Source organism: Dasypus novemcinctus, chromosome X, assembly GCF_030445035.2.
Source record: "Dasypus novemcinctus isolate mDasNov1 chromosome X, mDasNov1.1.hap2, whole genome shotgun sequence".
In the NCBI taxonomy this organism is placed as follows: Eukaryota; Metazoa; Chordata; class Mammalia; order Cingulata; family Dasypodidae; genus Dasypus; species Dasypus novemcinctus.
The window spans coordinates 147,305,470-147,327,462 of NC_080704.1; the positions used below are offsets into that span (position 1 = coordinate 147,305,470).

The following is a 21,993-nucleotide window of genomic DNA, read 5'->3' on the forward strand; positions in this document are numbered from 1 at the left end:
CAGAATGCCTGGCTCTTCACCGGAGTTCAGTAGTCTCCAGCTGGCCGGCGGCAGTCTGGCAAGACGCTGCCAATAACACAGATAGGCTCTGGAGTCTTTCCTTTTAGACTAGGTAGAGGCAAACGAAAGCTCGGCCCCGTCGCTGACAGCAAAGCACCCTAGCTCTAAGCTCACCTACCCGGGGTCTCCAGGAAAACATACACCGGTGCTCCCAGAGGTAAGAAATGAGGTGTGGGTGGGGAAAGAAAGCCCCGCCTGCTGGCCGGCCTTTGCCCGCCACCTTCCCCGCGCGCCTCAGGCCCGTCCGAAAGCGTCTTCGACTGCTGTGGCCACGCAGGGCGGAAGTGATGTGACCTTGTCGCGTGTGATTGGCGGAAGCAGAAATTGCTTTGCGGCCGGCACGGAAATTGCTCTCCTTTCGGCTTCCGCTCTTGGCCCATGTGAGAAGCGGGCTGCTGAGATGAGCGCGATCAGGGCTGCGGAGAGGTGAGGGCTAAAGGGGATCTGGGTCTTGTCGGGCGCTGCTTTGGGGAAGTGGGAACGCTTTTTATTAGACAATAACTCCATTCCCAAGGCCCCACCATTCGTTAACTATTTCTTCGGCCCATCCTTAAAAGCCCTTTTAATTTAATTCGCTCTGCTTCTCGGCATTTTAGCCACATCCCTGTTGGTCCTGACGCGGCCTCTCCCTCTCCAACTAGGTTAATATGTTTCCCTTTATTCGTCATGTGATTCCTTTTCCCACCCTGCCGCCGCTTTGGCCCTCTTAAACGCTACGCTCAGGCAATGCATGCGTTATAAACCCTCCTCTGGAAATCCTTGGCTGATTGGAGTCATCCACGACTTTTTCTCTTCTTGATGTTTCATGTTCCCACCATTAGGGAACTAAATGTAACCTAAATAGTAGTTGCCTTGCAAATGTTGGTATATGCTGTTTATCGTAATAGTAAGCTGTAATTTCTACTTCTGGGTACACTATCTCTTCAGTTAAGCATCTACTTTGTCTAGCAAACCCCAGGGAGAATGGCTTACTCATTCAGCTACTTTCATCCGTTTCCCTGTTTACCGGTTCCTGGGAACAAGTGATCAGAAGTCACTTATGAATAGCATCTTTAGGAGTGGCTGCTGTGTGGAGGATGCTTAGAAATAGTTTTGAAACCGCCTTCCCTTGAGGGTCAGCAACAGTGTCTTCTGCCACCTTAACCTATAGTCTGGCATTTTCACAGCTTCCCAGAGGTTAGGGGAAAGTGGAGTGCCAGTCACTGAAGGCTGTTAGATCTTTTTCATACAGTGTTGTATGGGCATCACCTCTAAGAGGTGACTTCTGAAGTCTGAATTTAACGTCTTGACAAATTTCCAAAGGTGGTCACATAACTTGGTTTGTACCTCAGCCAGGGAATACCGTCATTCTGTGCTGAGAACTGTAGTTATAATGTTTTAGAGATTGTTTTAAAAGAAGAAAAGTTGTTTCAAGTCATACTGTTTCACTATTGTCTCCTTTAATAGCCTTCTGGCTTTGAGCCAACAGTTAGAACTAGAGGATTTGCCAAAAGACTACCCTTTGAGCGCCAGTGAAGATGAGGTAGGTAACAACTGCTAATTCCACACTCCACTTTGCTTCTCTGCCTCAAAATTAAGATGGGCAGCCTTTTCTGGAAAGGAAATGTGTATTTGTATGTGTATACAAATGTACATTGTATATATTTGTTCCTGCCTCTCAAGTAACAGTGTTTAATTATTATACATTGTATTAAGTGCTATGGGGATTTGAAGAACATATATAAAATAAGTTAAGGTCCTAAAATTGCTTAAATATAGTTGAGGGTATAAGACCAAAACACATAGCCTTCATTGTATGATTTCCCTACTTCCCACGTTTGAATTTCTGTAGAGAATTGCTTAATTGTCTGAATGAAATATGCATATGCCTATATATTTTTTTTTGTTTTGTTTTTTGTTTTGAAATAAAACTTTATTCACAGGCACCGAAATGAGAAATTCACCCAATTTTCATATGCCACGAATAATCTTCTGATTTCTCCCCCAACCATTTAAAAATATATACTCCATTCTTCTCCCGCAGGCCATACATAGTTGGGGAGTCTGACGTGGCCGGTGGGCTGCAGGTACCCTCTTCCAGAGCCTAGAGGAGAAGGCCGGGGCGGGGGGACACAGCCCCAAGGCCGGGGGACCAGCAGGGGCTAAGAGGCCGAGGCTGCCACCAGCCTGGTGTGTCCAAAGGGAACGACCGCGGCGAGCGTGCGGGGGCAGGGGCGGCCGGGGAGCAAAGCGCCGGGGCTCTGTGCGGCTAGGAGGGCCAAGGCTTCACTCCGAGCTCAGCAGGCCCCTTGGCAGCCTCGTGGGGGAGCCGCGCCCTTGACCCGGGCGACTTTTTAAAAAAAAAAGACTGCTGCAGGAACAGAGCCTGGAGCGCCCCCAGAAGGACAGGGAGGAGGAGGCGAGGATGCCCCAGCCCTCCAGGAGAGAGAGGTGGCCGTGAGGCCTCACGAGACTCCTGCTAGGGGATCTGGGTTAGGTTTCGGAGGCCGGGAACTCAGCACTGCTGAGAGCTTCGCGGCAGGTGCAGAAGGGTCGAGCACGAGCGTCCAGGGCGTCCGCGCTTCTCACCGCAGCGCGGGGCAGAGGAGGAGGCTGGAGGCGCCTCGCGAGGGCCTCGGGGGGCTGGGCCGGCCCGTTGGGGTCCCGGGAACACGGACCCCGAGGCCGGGGCTCTTCCATCTCTTGGTTGTACGACCCTCCCGCCGCCGACCCCTCAGGAAAACTTCTGCCGAGGGACTAAGGCCTCAGGCGGGGGGAAATGAGGCCGGAGGGAAGAACAGGGCGCCCCTCAGCCCCCCAGGGCCCCCCGCCAAGGGCCTGCGCGAGTGGAAAGCCCCCCAGCCCAGCGGTTTACCTAATGGAGGGCCTTCGGTTGCGGCTTCCTCGATGGCTCACTGTCTCCCCGGGAACCCCCTAGAAACGAGCAAAAAGCAGAGGCAGCCAGGACGCCTCCCCACAGCCTCACGAGAACGTTCTCCTCCCAGGCGCCCTCCTGCAACGCGCGCGACATCCCTGCCTATATATTTTAATCTGGATCCCCAGCAGATGCTATAGGAATTTCAACTCTTTATTCTCCTGACAAAGATATTTAATTTTTGTTGTTGTTCATGGTGGAGGGAGGGGGGGACAAGGAAGAGCACACAGAACCTATTTTAATGACAAGGAGTTTTTGTGTTTTCTGGTTGCTGTTTTTTCCCTAGGAAAAGCTACCTTGGTAATTGTGGATATGACTTAAACACTATGTGTCAAGATTTCTGTGAGTGTAGGATCATACCATATATACTATACAGCAACATGATTCTCACACTTTTATTCCCAAAACAAGTTAAGGCAGAGACATGACATTAGCTCCTAGATTACTAAGGATTTATGTTCCTTATAGAGGTGTGGTTTGGGTTTTGAAGAGGTTTTTAAAGTTTGAGCTGGAATGCCTGCACACCAGACGTCATCTGGTTCCCCAATCCTCATTGACCAAAAGGACAAGAGATTTTACATGGGCCTCAATTTCTATATTGTCTTTTTCCTCCTCTCATCATCTGATGTTTTCCCCCTTCTTCTCTATCTAGGGGGATAGTGATGGAGAAAGAAAACATCAGAAGCTTCTGGAAGCAATCAGTTTCCTTGATGGAAAGAATAGGTAACATTTCCATAAGTTTGGACAGGTTATAACTAGCTGAATTCCAGGAAAGACTTATCTGCAAGTAACATTTATTGAGTACTAAATCAGTGAAGACGTGAGTGTCAATATAGCAAGATTAATAAAGAGACCTAGTTTGTAGGGTTGTTGTGAGGTTTTAATGAGTTAATAAATGTAAATATAGCCTAGCATATAGTAAGCATAGGATAACTGTTAGCTATTATTACCATCCTTGCTGCTATTATTGTGTTAGGCCTTTGTGCATTTAAATTCTTTCTTAATCCACACTTAGTCTTTTGAAGCATTGAGCAGGCATTACTTTTCCCCACTAGAGAATTTAACTGACTTGCTCTAAGGTCACCCAGGTCATAAGTGGCAGATCCAGAATTCAAATCCAGGTATGACTGAAACCTTTTCCTACCTTGCATTGCCTTTTGTATTGTATTTTTAAGAGGCCAAGTCTACATTACGAGAAGAGGTAAAGGTTAAACTGCTTCCACTCATTCCTAATAAGGTAGGAAAAACATTCAGGATTAGCAAACAGAAAAGTCCAGGTTAAGAACTGATTGTCTGGTTGCTTTGTGATGAAACCTGGTCCAAGAAGAGAAATACATGAAACCAAAGCTTTGTTTAAAAAGAGAGTGTTTGTTTCCCAGCTAAATATGTCCATTCCTACTATATTCTGTTTTACCTAATTTCAGGCAGAAATTGGCTGAAAGATCAGAGGCTAGTCTGAAGGTATCAGAGTTCAATGTCAGTTCTGAAGGTAAGTTGAAGAAAGGAAGAAAAGATGTCTGTGTGGAGCTTGTAGGGTTCCAAAGCATAATGATCACCTCACCTCACCCCACCCTGGAATTCTGTTTTTTATGTGGTGAATGAATCATCCCATAAATTCTTACCTATTCGAGAATGGGTAAAGACAGACTGATGTCCCTGAGTTTTTTTTCCATTTCTTCTAGACTAGGATCAAGGTTTCCTACCAAGAACTTGATGAGATACTTGTGGAATAGAAAACATGAAGACAGCTGCCTCTCACTACCTTAATCATACTTAATATTGGTACAGCTCTTTTTTCCTTTTAAAAGAGGTACTGGAGGTTGAACCCAGGAACTCTTATATGTAAAACAGGCACTCAGCCACTAATTCTTTAATTCTTTAATTTTCACTGTTTGATTTTTATTTTAGGTTTTACAGTAACCCTTTGAGTTAGGACAGGCAGATATTCTCTCCAGCTGAGCTCAGAGAGGATAAGTTACTTACTTGGGACTTTTACCTAGTACAGTGTTGGCTTTTTTTGTTTGTTTATCTCTCTTCTAAGGAGCCTTCATTGGCCTTTTTTCCCTTAATTTCCTCACCCTCTGCTATGTATTCCTTCCCCCCCCCCCCCCCCCCCGCCCCAAGAAATTAAATACTAAAAAGTAAGAATTTGTTAGTTAGGCCTGAGCTTTGGAGGTCATAAACCATCTAAGATTTTTTTCACACCCCCACCAAGGACCAGTTTTTACCTCCTTGGGGGAGGTGATATCACCCCCATTGAGAACACATGACCTAGTAAGTAGCAGAACTAGGGTTTTTAATCTGATAAGTCTGGAAGCCAGGCCTTTTTCACCATATTCACAGTCTAGGCAACTTGACCTGGCATTTGTAGTAACCATTAGTGTAACCTCCCAGAGCAAGTAACGCTGTGCTCTGTGCTTACTTGTTCCAGAACTATTTACCGACCTTCTACTGTATATCAATGACAGGAACTATTGTAGACAGAGAGAATACAGTAGAAAATAAGCCATGATCTCATGGAACTTACATTCTAGTGGGGGAGGGGACAGTAAGAGAATGAAAACAGGACTATACAGTAAAGGGATTAAATTGGCTACTTTAGATTGGTTGGTCGTAGAAGGCCTCTGAAGAGGCCAAATTTAAACTGAGATCTGAATGACTACAGAGTCAACTGTGGAAAGATAGGGGAAAGCATTCCAGGGAAAGGAACAGCTAACACAAAAGTTGTAAGGAAGAAGCACACTTGACCTGTTTGAAGAATAGGAAGAAAGCCAATGTGACTGGAGCATAGAGAGGTAGACAGGGACCAGATCCTCTAGGGCAGGGGTTCTTAACCTTTTTTGTTCCATGGACCCCTTACTAAGGCTACACTACACTGTGTATTATTTAATAAATACGTCACACCCACACCAAGTCATTCTCACAAGAATAATGTTTGTTTGTTTTCGTTTAAATTCAAGCTCACAAACCCCTTGTTAAGAACCCCTGCTTTAGGGCTATGTACTTTTGATTGATTTTATTCCCAGCATAATGGAAAACAGTTGGAAGATTTTCAGGAGCATCATGACGTGATGTGATTTATGTTTTTGTATGAGCACTTTGGTTGCTGGGTAAAGAACAGATTGCAGTGGGACAAGAGCAGAACCAAAAAAAAAACAACACACAAATAGTGGTGTTTTAAATAAATGTATTTTTCTTCTACCCCTAACATGTTTGGAAATGTGGGAAAATAGTGGGGTCACTATGGGTAGAAATAGGAAATTAGAGAAAGAGAAATATTCCCGGTTCCCTGCATATTTGCCTGTCTACTGACATTTTCTATAGAGGTATCTCCCTGTATTATATTGAGATTTTTCTTCACTTCTCAATCTGACCAGAAAGTTTGGCCTTTGTACAGGAACAGGAGAAAAGCTGGTCCTTTCGGATCTGCTTGAGCCCATTAAAACTTCATCTTCCCTGGCCACTGTGAAAAAACAACTGAATAGAGTCAAATCAAAGAAGACTGTGGAGTTACCCCTTGACAAAGAAGAGGTTGAGCGGGTAAGTTAACAGATAAAGTAGTCCATAAAGGGAAAGGATTGTATTGACAAGGAAAAACAGAGTAATAGGGGAAAGCCTGAAAAATGGGAGGGCATGTTATTTCCTAACCATGGTAAAGTTTAAAAAATTATCTAGGGGAAACTGCAGTCCTGAGAAATAAGTGAGAAATAATCTCCATCTTATCCTAATTCTTTCTTGGGCTAAGAACCATTGCCTACTAATTTCCTGTTAGTTTTTGATTTTGATACTTCATCTTGTTGCTCCCTTTCATGTAAATTGCCTGCTTCAGATTCACAGAGAAGTGGCATTCAATAAAACCTCACAAGCCCTGTCCAAATGGGATCCTATCGTTCAGAAGAACCGGAAAGCAGAGCAGCTGGTTTTTCCTTTAAAGAAGGAGCAGTCAGCCTTTGCTCCCATTGAACATGTGCTCAGTGGCTGGGAGGTGAGTACAATAAAATGAAACCAGGCCTTGAAAGATGACATTGCAGAACTTGGAGATGGCAGGGCCTATAAATCTTGGTTGGATTGGACAGGTTAAGCCTACATCACACCTTTTAAGTCATTTTAGTTTTAACAGTCAGAAAGGGGAGGTGTGGATAGGGTGGTAGTATATCTTCATTGTCATTTATGCAGTTCAGTAGCCAATCAGAGTAGCTCTGTGGTCACCCTTCCTTAGTTTGTAGAATACATACAGCTAATGGTTATTTCCATGTTTTCAGAAGACGTTTAAAGCTGCATTCAGAAAAACTAAGAAAATCAGGAACCTCTTCATAGCACTAATGATGCCTTTGTGGGGTTCTCAGCAAAAGCCAAAGTTTTTTTGCTTGTAGAGGAATACCACTGTGAAAACAAAATGTATTGCTGATAATGACTAGAATTTTAGCAAGTAACTCATTATGACTGAGCTGCCGGGAGGGGGGTGGTCCCCAAACTGATCCCTGGCAGAGTTTTTGTCCGTCTGAAGCAAAAAATAAATATGAGTCTGTATATTTAGGGATTGTTAGGTTGCCAGGTTGCCAGCTGTTCTTTATTATGAGGATATTCTTTCTGTTTTAATGGTGTTGAAAGATCTTTCTTATGAAATTATGGTGGTAGTAAGTGATAAGGTAGGGAGTGGATTGGTAGTCATGCCCTTACTTGACAAAATTGAAAGTTGACAATCCTGTGTTGGTCCCTAAAGTCTAGAAATTATTAGTGAAATCTAAAAATTCTGTCAACCACTGCTTTAGAACAACTACCCTTTTTTTTCCTGATACACCATCAGTCTGGGGTCTTTAAATGGTATGTTCTGTCTTAAATAGAAGAATAATCAAAACAGCAGTGCCCAAACCATGAATAGATGACCTCTCTATGCTCCTGCACTTACTGAAAATCTAGGAATGATAGTGTTCTATGTGTTGGGAAGTAGAGATGATTAAAGCTTATCAAAATAAATATTGCCTGCCACAATAGCTAGAAATTGAGCAAGTACTGACTTATTTCGGGGATAAGCTCTATTTCTGATGATGTTGTTGAAGTCACTACCATTCTCTTTCTAGGATGCTTCCTTTTCTACATGAAAAAGAGATCAGGTTTAAAGTGTGGCTGCAGGATGGAAGGGAGACTTTAGGAAAAAAAAATTAAGAGGTAATACAATTTGCAGGATTCAAAAATAATAAGTATAGAAGTTATATAGTAGAAAGTCTGACCCCACCCCTATCCCCCATCTGCTCATTTTTACCCCCATACTCACCTATTATAAGTTTTTTATTGTTGTTGGTATTTTATTTATTTATGTTTCCCCCCTGTTTTACTGACAGGGTAGCATACTACACACTGTTCTGCACCTTGCTTTTTCCGAATGACAGTGTAATCTTGGATATTCCAGGAAAATACAGAGTTGGTTATTAAAAATGAGATGGTGGGGGAGGAAGATATGCTAAGAGTGGCACAATCCCTACTCTGCAGAATTCCCTATGCTAGACAGAATGGGCCCCAAATGCTACATGTTGGATGCACTATGCCATTCATTCATTCTAAGATTCATTTTTGAGAAATTCTGCCAGTGTGGCTCAGAGGAATATGGAAATGCTTAGGTCAGGGGGTGCTGTCTGGCTTGCAACTCCCAGTCCTTTCCTTACAATTTAGAGTGCAACATACCAAGGACTAGTGTTGAATAGGTTTCTAGAGATTGAGAATCAAAAGTCTGCCTGATAGTTTTGGTCCAGCTTCCTAAAATGTCATTTAACTCTAGCTGAGAAGTATGAAATGAGATAATACATGTAAAAGCATTTGTAAACTGCAAAGTGCTAGAAATGATGTAAGGTCACTTTTTCCTTGAACATCCCACCTTCTCTCTCCTTACCTCCACTCTCAGACATTTTACTCTACATTAGCCTTTCCGAAAGTGTTTCCTCAAAACAGTCTCTTGATATGTCCTCAAAAGGGTGTGTTTCCTCAAAACAGTCTCTTGATATGTCCTCAAAAGGGTGTGAGAGTATGTGTGTGTGTGGAGGGGGGGTCCACTGCTAGAAAATGCTGCATGCTATATACCCCTACTGGAGATTCAAAGTCCATGAAGAGATAGTAAGGAAACCTGTTTTAAAGAAACCGAATTTAACCTAGAGGGTACAAACTGATTTTATTAAAAATTAAGTTTAATTAAAATGAAATTTTAAGCCTCTTAAAAATTAATCTTGTTCTCTCGTGAGGAACATACTTTGGGAAAAGCCAGTCTTTACTGGTGCCTCCGCTCTCTGACCTCCTAGTGTAGCAAAACTTCTTTCCTACCTTTCTACTGAAACAACTTTTATCTATTGGACTTCTCCTTTTCAGTCCTCCTTTTTATTCTTGCTCCGTAAACTCCATAAGCAATTCATACACTTCCATGAATTTGGAATATCACCTGTAGATGCTACAGATCACTCTCAACCCCTTGTAAGCGCCAGTTCCATATTCTTATGACTAGCAGGCATCATCTGGGTCTCCCATATGCACCTTAAACTTAGTACACTCAAACTAAGCTTCTCATTTTCCTTCCCCAGACTCCCCAAACCTATACCACCATCCTCCAACTCTGTAAACAGCGTAGCTCCCTGTCCCCATCACTTAGGTTGGAAACCTCAGTTATCTGCTTCCTCCCTCTCCCCTTAACTGCCACCACCCCCCCCCCTGCACTAATCCAGACAACGGTTTAGTCCTATAAATTCTGGTTCTGGAATAACTCTGGAATCCCTCGTGTTCACTGCCCTATTCTAGGCTCTCATCATCTTTCATTTGGGATATTACCTATATCCTCTAGACAATCACCAGGATTTTCTTTCTGAAACCCAAAGCTGGCTATCACTCCTCTACTTAAAATCCTTCAGAGGCTCTCCACTTAGCAAATAAAAGCTAGCATTTTGGCTATACTGGACAACACATTGTTCCCTGACTTACTGCTCATCTACATATATTTATGTTTTTGCTTTTGCTCATCTCTTTGTTCAGAATGTTTTTTTTTCCTCCTGACACAGCTGTCTTTTGTGTTTCAAGGTCTAATTCAGAAAAGTCACTTCCTTCCCCAGCCTTCTAACTCCCCTCCAAATCATAATGAATTTGTTTCCTCTGTGATTACCCCTATACAGTAACAGTTAACCTGTTATGTTATTAGTGGTATATGTACTTTTCCTCTGGAAGGCTATGAGCACTATGAGGACAGGAAGGATCTTAACCAATTTTGTATTCCTACCACCCAGCACAAGTGCCTGGAATGTAGTGGCAATCAATAAATGTTTGTAAATTGAATTGAAGGGAGATTATGACATTGTAATATAAATCACTTTATAGCCTGTGATTGATCACTACTGCAGATACTAAAAATGGAAGAACATGCACCTTTACTATCCAGTAGAATAGGTTTATGGTTAAATCAATAGCATTGGGTAACGTATGATGATGTGTGTTCATGCATTTGTCCAGATATTTGTAAGTTTAATACCGACCATGATGTATATGGCTATTAGAGAAAACCACATATGATATGCATGTGAGGTTTGAAATTGAATTAGTTGCCTAGGGCTATCTTTGTGCATTGCCAAAGTAGACCATAGTTTGGTTGCTCTGATTATTTTAGCTGTCCTCACAATCTCAGCCAAGCAGCAAATGGGGTCTTTTGTTGATATGTGAAATAACTGGTTCACAGTCCATTTGTTTCTTATGTATAGACACTAGCTAGCATGCAAAACTAGAAACTGAGGAATTAGAGCCAAAGTTAGAAAATGACTAGAGTTTAAATTTAAACTGTCAGGAAGCAGGCTGGTTATATGAAGGTCATTTTTTTTAAAGGCACTATCCTCTTGCGCTCAGGAAATCAAAACACACACCCCCTACTGTAAACTACATTTGTAGAATGTGCCTAAAAATGCAAAGTTTTTCTTGCTTTTTATCAGTAACTAATAATACCAAGAACACACACAATTCATAGCAGCTGACTGTGGTTAAAAAAGTTGGGGTTCCCCTCTGCCATTATGCAGATTGTTTTCCTGTTTGTATCCTTGGCAAATAATACTTATATTAAAATCTAACCTCCCCTTCCCTCTAGTAATAGTCTTAAAAGGAGGTTTATGATAGGAAACTAAGATTCCGAACGCTTTAGGGAAGAGTTATGTACTTCAAAGATACCTAACAATACAGAGACTATTTTGTTTTATGATTTGTGGCAATCTGGTACTGCTTTTCCTCTGTCCTGCCAGCATTTACCTTAAGGGCATCCTGCTTAGATTCCTAAGAGATTGGACTTTTGTTTTATATATATTGACAATCTGAACACAGAGTGATCCCCTTCAGTAATGTTAGAGAGTAGCCTCAGAGTCCTCTTGCTCTTGGCTTAGTGTCAGTGATAGACAGTCATAGGAATGTAAAGATAGAGAATTGTAAGGGCATACCTTGAGACTTAGAACACTTTGTTATTTCCTTAAGGCAAAAACTCCCCTGGAGCAGGAAATTTTTAACATCCTCCATAAGAACAAGCAGCCAGTGACAGACCCATTACTGACTCCAGTGGAAAAGGCCTCTCTCAAAGCCATGAGCCTGGAAGAGGTAGGTGTGGTGGGCCCCCAGTCATACCCAGGCATGCTGTTTCTCCCAACAGTTACCTTCAAGCCTAGGGGTTCACTGTAAATGTCATTCATTATAGGCTAAGATGCGCCGAGCAGAACTTCAGAGGGCCCGGGCCCTGCAATCCTACTATGAGGCTAAGGCTCGAAGAGAGAAGAAAATCAAAAGCAAAAAGTAAGGAAGCCCCTGTGAACTGGCCTTGGGTTTCATGAAGGAAAGTGATGTGGCTAAATCATGAATCCTTAGAAAAGAATCTTTGATAACTGATAATGGAGGTCATGTAGAAGAGGTCCCAAAATGGTTACTAGCTCCCTCCCCCCCCCGCCCCCCTTCTTTAATCTCATATCTTTTTGCCTGCTTTAGCAATGGCCTGTCCTCTAACTTTGGTTTTCATTCTTAGTTTTGCCAAAAAGGAAGACTGTTCAATTACTCTGTCCTTTCCAGACCTTCACAGATTGATGATCTCCATATTCCATAGCTGTTGAGGCCAGTAGGGCTTCCTGCCTGCTTTTTGCCTCTATGGAACTTGTTCTATGCTTCTCATGGGCTATAGAAGCAGAGAGGGCTCTGCTCTTCAGAGATCTGCCCCTGTGTGCTATAGGGACTGAGTCCTGCCAGTCCTCTCAGGTTTCAAACTGATTCCCTACAGTCAGCTAGCTCTTTGACGAAGAGGATTTGTGTTCTAGCCCCTGCGTAGGAAAATGCCTTGGGTAGCATGGGCACTTCCGTCCATATGCCTATTACCCTCTAGGTATCTCTAACCTTTTCGTCCATATGCCTATTACCCTATAGGTATCACAAAGTTCTGAAGAAAGGAAAGGCCAAGAAAGCCCTAAAAGATTTTGAGAATTTACGGAAGGTTGATCCTAGTGCAGCATTAGAAGAACTGGAGAAAATCGAAAAGGCCAGAATGATGGTGAGACTTCCTCCTGCCTCTACCCCTTTGAACCAGTTTTTGTGAGAAAGAGCTAAGGATCTCTTTCTCCCCTTTCTTTTCAGGAGCGAATGAGCCTTAAGCACCAGAATAGTGGAAAATGGGCCAAGTCAAAGGCAATTATGGCCAAATATGACCTAGAGGTAAGAGACCATCAGGGTGAGAGGAGAGATGGAATTGGAAGAAAAATCAGTCCATAAGGATGCTAGCTGCACCAGAGTTGGGCAAGAGCCATGAGGATACATGAAGAACCAGGAGTCTAAAATCTCTAAGGCAGAGGGGGAAATGACCAGGAACAAGGTGGAAAATGAGATTTGAAAGGGAATAGCAGGAAGCGGACTTGGCCCAGTGGTTAGGGTGTCCGTCTACCACATGGGAGGTCCGCGGTTCAAACCCCGGGCCTCCTTGACCCGTGTGGAGCTGGCCCATGAGCAGTGCTGATGCGCGCAAGAAGTGCCCTGCCACGCAGGAGCCCCACGTGCAAGGAGTGCACCCCATAAGGAGAGCCACCCAGCACGAAAGAAAGCGCAGCCTGCGCAGGAATGGTGCCACCCACACGGAGAGCTGACGCAGCAAGATGATGCAACAAAAGAAACACAGATTCCCATGCCTCTGATGACAACAGAAGCAGAGAAAGAAGAAAACGCAGCAAATAGACGCAGAGAACAAACAACTGGGGCGGGGGAGGGGGGGAGGAAGGGGAGAGAAATAAATAAATAAAATCTTTAAAAAAAGAAAGGGAATAGCATTGAAGGCAAGTTCAGTAAGAGGAGCTTTTTATCATGTTTCACATGTTGGCTCCTAGAAGACAAAGAATTTGTCTTCATTTTTTCCCATAGCTGTTAGCACAGTGATAATGTGCAGTTTAAACCCATAGGTACTTTTAAGAAATACCAAGTAAGGGGGCAGCTTTTAAGAAATGGGCCAGTAAAGGTGTTGCTGTAGTCCCTAACAACCATGCTGTTTCCTCCCATGACTCCAGGCTCGCCAAGCTATGCAGGAACAATTGGCCAAGAACAAAGAACTGACTCAGAAACTCCAGGTAGCATCTGAGAGTGAGGAAGAGGAGGGAGGTGGAGAAGAACATGGACTCCTGGTCCCTGATGCAGTGAATGAAGTACAAATGAATACAGATGGACCAAATCCCTGGATGCACAGAAGTTGGACCAGTGACGCAAAAGAGGCTGAAGTCCAGAAGAACCCTGAACAACTGTCAGAGCCTGTGGCCAATAAGGATTCTGAAAGTGAGGGAGAGGAAAGACCAGCAGTGGCTGAAGAAGAGATTTTGTTGAAAGAATTTGCAGAAAGGCGAGCCTTTAGAAAAAGGTCTGAGCTCAACCAGGATCCTGAGCCACTGGGTAGTCAAGAAACAAAAGGTGAGTTGTGGTGAAATGGGGGAGTTTCATAGCACTATGGACTGTGAGAGGAAAGGTAAGTGTCCACCTCCCACACTGCCTAGTGATTAGGCTAGAGGGACTTTGAAGAAGGTACAGGTGCAGAGGTATAGGCTGCGGACTTGGCCCAGTGGTTAGGGCGTCCATCTACCACATGGGAGGTCTGCAGTTCAAACCCCGGGCCTCCTTGACTCGTGTGCATCTGGCCCATGTGCAGCGCTGATGTGCGCAAGGAGTGCCATGCCATGCAGGGGTGTTCCTGCGTAGGGGTGCCCCGTAAGGAGATCCGCCCAGCGCGACAGGGCGCCACCCAGCGCGAAAGAAAGTGCAGCCCGCCCAGGAATGGCGCCGCACACACGGAGAGCTGACTCAACAAGATGACGCAACAAAAGAAACACAGATTCCCGTGCCGCTGACAACAACAGAAGCGGACAAGGAAGATGCAGCAAATAGACACAGAGAACAGACAACCAGGGGGGAGGGGGGGAGGAATAAATTAATTGATTAATTAAAAAAAAAGAATGAGATGCACTAGGTCCCTGAAGAAAAATTAGATTCAGACCTATTTGTCTTAAAAAGTCATCGAATAAGCAGTCACCTGCATGGCTGCACAGTGTGTATTCAGACACCCTTTCTGCTGTTGAAGGCTTATGCCCTTCCAAATGACATAACCAAAATGGCATGAATTATCATTACCATTCCCTACAAACCAGAGAGAAGTGCACATGGTAGGATGGCAAATCTGAGAAAATCTGTTCCCACCTATAGACACAGAAGATGGATTTTGAGGCACCACTAAACTACTTCAGATTACAGCTGTGGTGTTTTTTGTTTTGTGTCTAAAGTGGGAGTGGCTTTTTTAATGTATTTTTTGTTGTTGTTCAACTGTTTTTTTAAATTTATTTTTATTTATTTCTCTCCCCTTCCCCTCCCCCGCCCCCCCCATTTGTCTGCTCTCTGTGTCCATTCTCTGTGTGTTCTTCTGAGACCGCTTCTATCCTTATCAGCGGTACCAGGAATCTGTGTTTCTTTTTGTTGCGTCAGCTCTCCTTATGTGCGGCACCATTCTTGGGCAGGCTGCACTTTCTTTCGCGCTGGGTGGCTCTCATGGGGTGCACTCCTTGCGCGTGGGGCTCCCCTACACGGGGAGGGGGGGCACCCCTGTGCAGTAGGGCACTCCTTGAGCACATCAGCACTGCACATGGGCCAGCTAGCTTATATGTGATCATTTGGGGGAGACCATACAGAGATGAGTGACCTAACAAGTTATGTGGTAAATTAGACTTCTTACTCTCTGGTTAGACTCTGCTTGTGTATTTTCTACCTCTTACCCTAAAGAGATTTCATGTTAACAGTGTTAGCAGCTTTGAGACAGGTTAAAGAACTCTTACTCTAGGGAGAAGCCAGGACATTAGAAAGCCTGCTTAGGAAACTACCTCCCTTCAAAACTCACCTGGCTGTCTGGACAAATTCTTGGTAACGGGATAGGGAATTGGGGATTCTGGAGTCAAGATAAAACAATCCTGGATAAGTGTTTTACAAATAGTTAAGTATAAATTACAATGAAGTTGCATTCAGAGGCCACCTGTTAAAATGGCTCCCTTTTTTAGATTTGAGACTTGGGTGATCTCCACAAGCCGGGTTTACGTATAAGCAAATTAAGCCACAGTCCAAGTTGTATGGTGAGTCACTGGCAAAGACAGGAAAAGAACCCAGGACATCTGCTTCCAACATGATGCTTTTAGCTACTAAACTCCATTGCCTACTACTTGACAGGTAATGGTTAGCAAACTCCAGGAGAGCTAGTATATGGAATCTTCTCTTCCCCATCTGTCCTTGGAATGTCTTTCATGCTACCTAGCCCCCAGTGGATGCTCAATAAACGCTTGTTGTCAAGTGTGCAAATGCTTGTTGTCAAGTGTGCATAATGCTCATTGATAAGGCCACTTACAGCCTCATTTCTGACCACTTTTAAACCACCCCCCTCCAGATTCTAGCAGCCAGGAGGTACTGTCTGAATTGAGAGCACTGTCTCAGAAACTCAACAAGGAAAACCACCAGTCCAGGAAGCCAAAAGGGAGCTCAGCGGGGACTGTTCGCCTGGTTCAGAGAGAGGAGCCTGTCCAGGAAGAGTCCGAGGAGCCCCTGTTGTTGCAGAGGCCAGAGAGAGTACATACTCAGGAGGAGCTAGAAGAGCTGGACAAAGAAGGGTGTTTTCAAAGTAAGGAGCTCCCCAGGCCTGTGTTAGAAGGGCAGCCATTGGAAAGGATCACAAATTATCAGCCTGGTGCCCCTAAGGAGAAGAAAAAGAAGGAGCAAATGATTGATCTAAAGAACCTCCTGACCACAAAGTCTCCTTCCGTGAAGTCTTTGGCAGTTCCCACAACGATAGAGGAGATGGTGAGCAGAGCCAGGGTCGTGGGCCATTGTGGGGGATCAGAGTTGGTGCAGAATGTGTCCTCCTTGCCCAAGGGCTAGAAAGAGGGAAGTTTTGTTGTGCGGGGGGCCAGTTCCAGTAGATGAGAGGTCCAGAATTATATGGGGCAGGTTGGGCCCAGTGACTGTAGTAGATGCAAATGTGTGAGCACTGCTGAGATCCCCAGCCATCCAAACCCTCCCTGGGGTGATTCTAAAACTGCCTCAGGAATGGAGGGAATCACTCAGAGCTCTGACCAGATCCTAGGCAGAACAAACTCTAAGGCAAGTCATTGAGTTATTGCCACGGTTTTACTCTCCGGGGTGGGAAGGCGGGTCTCAAATGGTTCAGAAGTCCCCAATTAAGGGACTCAAATTTGCTAATGAGAAGAGCCCTGTCACTTGTCTTTTAAGGATGTAGGTTGGAGGAAGCCCATACTCTGGTCAGGCTGGTTGGAACTACTGATACTAACCCAACCAATCCTTCCTCCACTCCGCAACTTCTTTACTGAAATTTTAAGATTGTGCCATGAGAATGAGCTAGGGGTATTTACCCTAGAAGAGAAAATTCTAGCATGGTTGGCCACTGATTGGTTTGTATTGCAAAGCCATCATTGTTCAGCACTTCCCCCTAGGGGGCGCTAAAACGTCATGACCCAAAATGCAAGTGGTCTCGTCATGAACCACTGCTCTGAACCACTGCTTGTAAGGAAAGCCGTCCTTCTCACTCTTGTTTCTTCCCAGGAAGATAAAGAGGAGGCAGAGCAAAAGCAGATGATAAAGGAAGCTTTTGCTGGGGATGATGTCATTAGAGACTTCTTGAAAGAAAAGAGGGAAGCTGTGGAGGCGAGTAAGCCCAAGGATATGGACCTGACACTGCCTGGCTGGGGCGAGTGGGGTGGCGCAGGCCTAAAGCCCAGTGCCAAGAAAAGACGCCGGTAAGAACAAGGAAGAGAGCCTATTGGAAAGGCACCAAGTTCTCCCACCTCGCCCTTAAGTGCCCTCCTTGCCCTTTTGACTAAGTCTTTAGTTCTCTTACTCAGATAGCTTACTATTTTGCTTTTCAGGTTTCTCTTTAAAACCCCTGAGGGTCCTCCAAGAAAAGACAAGAATTTGCCAAATGTGATTATCAATGAGAAGCGCAACATCCATGCAGCAGCTCATCAGGTGAGGGCTTAGAGAGCTCTTGTGCTGCCCACTTCTCTTGCTTGGGAGGGCTAGTCTAGTGATCTGTGGTCAAGAGGGACATCTGCTCTTGACCACAGAATCAAATCTACTCTTGTTTTCACTGACTGCCTCTGAGATGAATAATTCCAGATAGGCTATTGCTCTCTTGATTACTGAATGTGAAGAAGGTTTAGATCTGTTAGATAATATTTGCAGCAATGGTGAGGCCCCCAAATCTGCATTGCCATAAAACACCTCAGATAATTCTGATGCCATTGGGTCTCACCAGACCAATAATTACTGTTCTGCAGGCTTGTATTTATTATGGTCAGGGTTTAAAACAGGGTATAAGGTTTGAACTGTGTCTCATGAAGAACAAAGGCAAACTGGTACTTGTTTGGGAAAGTGAAGGGATTTCAGATTATATCATAATGTAATGAGCTAGGGTTATTTACCCTGGAGAGAAGAAAATTTGAGCATAACTGTGCTCATCAAGTTTATAGACTGTCATGTGGAGTCACAGAAGGTAGAAGTTTAGAGAAGAGGCAGAATTAAATTCAAGGAAAGATTTTCCTTCAGTCCAGACCAAGATTGGGCTGCTCTGGGGTAGAAGCATGTTTGTAGAGGGGACTCAAGAATGATTTTAAACTAGTAAATCTTGAAAGTCTGTGACCCTGGCATCTGTCCCAGCTAGTAAAATATTGAAATGAGTTATATATCCCTCCAAAAAAGGAGGAGGGGAGAGGACAATTTAATGGGTACAGAAGAAAGGTAAGAAAATACACATTTCCAAAAAAATCTATTTGATCTTATTTTGTGGACCAATCACGGCAGACATTTGAATTGTAACCACTATAATCCCAATGGAGGTCATATAACTAGAAAACAGGCAGTGAATAGAGTAAGAGAGGGGTAAAAAATGAGCTTCAACAGGCCAGAATTCAGGTGAAGGGTAGAGTGTGGATCTCGATAAAGGTCACCCTGCTCCTCCAGGGATCTTATCTATTTGTTTTCTTAATACAGTCACAGCAGGCTGACAAAATAGTTTTCCAAGAATCTCATTTGATTTTCCTTATCTTTTTAATAAGCTATAGACTACAGGTCCCAACATGCAATAGAAGAAAGTATGCTTCAAGCTGAGGGGGCGGGGGCTCCTGAGACTAAATATTTTGGCCAGGTGCTTTCATTCTCTTGCCCTGGGTGACATGCACAGATCTAGGTATCACTTGAAATGAGACATTCGCTAAACCGAAAGGGAATCTGTTTTTGTCACTTACCCCCAGGGTAGTTCTCAGCTTCTCTTAGCTGTTCCATTGATTATCTCCAAAGACTACTGATTTTAACTTCCCCCTTTTTCTGGTGATTTTCTTCCTCCTCTGGCCAATGAGGAGGTGTTTAAAGATGACTCAAATGTCTGAAGGTTGCGTTGTGGTGGAGTGGAGGAGAGTACCTAGGCAAGGGGGAAAAAAAACAACCCTCTGTATCAGGGAGCAGAAAGGAAGGGATTGAGAACATGAAGAGGGTATAGGAGGGTCATAAAATCCATAGGGATACAAAAATGCCCAGGTGCTCCTTGTGCTCAGTATATTATGAGCAAACTAAACTCTGGAACAAATAAGTGTGCTGAAACATATGTGTGCACACATGTTCACAACAGCACTGTTCACAATAGCCAAAAGGTGGAAACAGTCCAGATGACCAACAACAGATGAATGGGTAAACAAAATGTAGTATATGCACACAAGGGAATATTATGCAGCCATAAAGAATGAAATGTTGATGCATGCTACAACATGGATTAACCTTGAAAACATTATGCTGAGTGAAAGAAGCCAATCACAAAAGACCACATATTGTATGATTCCATTTATATGAAAGTCCAGAATAGGCAAATCCATTTAGACAAAACAGGTGGGTACTTGACAGGGGCTGGGAGGGGTTGGACAGTACACAGAATAGGGAGCAACTGCTTAATGAGTATGAGGTTTCCTTTTGGTGTGATGGAGATATTTCAGACTAGATAGAAGTGGCGGTTATACAACATTGTGAATGTACTAAATGCCACCAAATTTTTTACTTTTAAATGGGTGATTTATGTTATATGAATTTCACCCCAATTTTAAAAAGAGAAAATCATCCTCCTCTAGGGCGATAGCCCTGGAGCTAGACAGGGGCAGTGTCTGGGTGCATTTTAGGTTTCTAAGATTGTTGGGTCAGCCTAGGGGGTTCCTAATCCAAATTAGAACCCTCCACTCCCAAATGTCCTCAAGCAGATTTGGATGCCTAAGGCTAGATGGGAGTATTAGAATGCCTTGATATCTCAATAGCTTCACCCACTATGGATGTCTCCTAGAACTGTGACCTATGTACCAAAACTTTACCTGACCGGTTCCCAGTAGTGTATATACCTGCACCCCAGGCTTAGCTCGATGCCAAATCCCTCTTCCTTCCTCTCCAGGTGCGGGTGCTTCCATATCCATTCACCCACCATCAGCAATTTGAAAGGACCATCCAGACGCCTATAGGATCTACGTGGAACACCCAGAGGGCCTTCCAAAAGCTGACCACTCCCAAAGTTGTCACCAAGCCAGGCCATATCATTAAGCCTATAAAGGCAGAGGATGTGGGCTACCGGTCTTCTTCAAGATCAGACCTCTCTGTCATGCAGAGAAACCCCAAACGACTCTCCATCCATCACAAAAAACAGCTGAAGAAAAACTTAGTAGATTGAGTTGCTGGAGAAGTTCCCTCTTGTTGCCTGGGGACCAGGAGCCCTGACTACTACTCATCTGGCCCAGTTTTACTCTTAGCTGCCAGACCATTTTGAAAACTGGTCTAGCCCACCGTGGTTAAGCCTCATTTTAGAAATAAAGGCGCTTTTTTAAAATCTATTTAACTGGAGTGTATTTTGCTTGTCTCCCACTTGAATCATTTCAAGTCGGACAACCTTTGACATCCTCCATTGCATTTCTCCATTTGTACTTGTCAGTAGTGACCCCGTTTTCTTATCCAGGATTAGGTAGTTAGTATTATATCATGGTGGAGAGAATTTTCCCTAGTCTGTGATCTGAAATACATCACATCAGATGGGGGCCACCTTAACGAACTACCAGTGATTTGAAGATTCCAGGATAGTAACAAAAGACTATATTCTTAACCTCCCAACCTAGGACCTGGAGGCATAAACTATGCAATTTGAATTTGGCCCCAGTCTTGATCATATGACCAGAATGGTGCTGAAATTGGGTTCTGTCCCCATGAGTCTAACCACCATCCATCCCCTTTGTGCATGGTGGGATGGGTGGGGAGTCTTCCAGTTTCCCAGCTTGCACAAGTTGCTGTCTAATGTAACTAGCACTTTCTCATTCTGTATTCATAACGACAGATTTTGTCATATATGATAAGGTACATGGGCTTCTGGAAATAAAGTTCTATTTTCTTCCCTTCCTAACTCTAAGCTAACTCCTTTCCACTGATTCAAAGTATAGATTATACAATCATTACTTGACTACATGGCAGATCCTATGGGTTTCTTAGTTATGAGGAACTTGTTTTTCTTCGGATGACAAGAAATAATGGAAAGAATCCGTGGAAGCTGAGGTTCTTAAGGAATTCAAGAAACTTCCCCTCCTGATTCCAAAAGGATAGGCTGTAAAAAACAAAATGGGAGCTAATGTAGCTCAAGTGGTTGAGCACCTGTTTCCCATGTAGGAGGTCCTGGGTTCAATCTTTGGTACCTCTTTAAAAACAATATTTTTAAAGTAGTTTTTAAGAACTACCTATTTGTTGGGGACACATAGGTGCCAATACTACTCTGCTGTTCCAAGAAACTTGGAGGTTTATCCTCCAACTTTTTTTAGATCAAAGCATGTTAATTTTCATGTGTCACAGACCCCTCTGAGTATGTAATGAAGTTTTTATTTTTAGATTTATTTATCTCCCCTTTCCCCGCAGTTGTCTGCTCTCTGTCCATTCACTGTGTGTTCTGTGACCACTTCCATCCTTAGCAGCAGCACTGGGAATCTGTTTCTTTTTGTTTCGTCATCTTGTGTCAGCTCTCCGTGTGTGTGGCACCATTCTTGTGCAGGCTGCACTTTCTTTGGCGCTGGGCGGCTCTCCTTACCCGGCGCCCTCCTTGTGCGTGGGGCTCCCCTACGCAGGGGACACCCCTGCGTGGCACGGCACTCCTTGCGCTCATCAGCACTGCGCGCGGGCCAGCTCCACACAGGTCAAGGAGGCCCGGGGTTTGAACCGCGGACCTCCCATGTGATAGGCAGATGCCCTATCCATTGGGCCATGTCTACTTCTCTGTAATGAAGTTCTGAACCCTCCCCAGAAAAAATACACAAACGTATACCCATGTGCATAGCTTCAGGAGCTTTATAGACATTTTTAAGCTCTGGGCCAAAAGGTCTCTGCTACTGGGAGTTTTCTTTTGCAATTTCTCCCACCAGTAGGACCCTCTTTTCCAAGCACACCACCACTGCAGA

At 44.0% G+C, this 21,993-nt stretch overlaps 1 protein-coding gene across 1 annotated transcript; it reads left to right on the plus strand.

Annotated features, from left to right (window-relative positions):
• Nucleotides 1-402: 402 nt before the first annotated feature.
• Nucleotides 403-20,394, plus strand: UTP14A (UTP14A small subunit processome component). The gene is made up of 15 exons (XM_004465663.5): nt 403-486; nt 1,507-1,582; nt 3,627-3,697; nt 4,399-4,463; nt 6,372-6,514; nt 6,804-6,959; nt 11,456-11,575; nt 11,673-11,767; nt 12,386-12,509; nt 12,593-12,670; nt 13,510-13,903; nt 15,912-16,321; nt 17,081-17,274; nt 17,404-17,503; nt 19,962-20,394. Exons 1-15 carry the CDS (start codon nt 461-463, stop codon nt 20,232-20,234), a joined length of 2,325 nt encoding a protein of 774 aa, XP_004465720.1. The 5' UTR covers nt 403-460; the 3' UTR covers nt 20,235-20,394.
• Nucleotides 20,395-21,993: the final 1,599 nt, after the last annotated feature.

What these genes read in the sequence shown, in the direction of transcription:
- UTP14A (XM_004465663.5), top strand. Translation starts at nt 461, where the DNA reads ATGAGCGCGATCAGGGCTGCGGAGAG. An exon ending in GTTCAATGTCAGTTCTGAAG is followed by an intron (nt 4,464 to 6,371) that starts GTAAGTTGAAGA and finishes GCCTTTGTACAG; the next exon opens with GAACAGGAGAAAAGCTGGTC. An exon ending in ACAAAGAAGAGGTTGAGCGG is followed by an intron (nt 6,515 to 6,803) that starts GTAAGTTAACAG and finishes TGCCTGCTTCAG; the next exon opens with ATTCACAGAGAAGTGGCATT.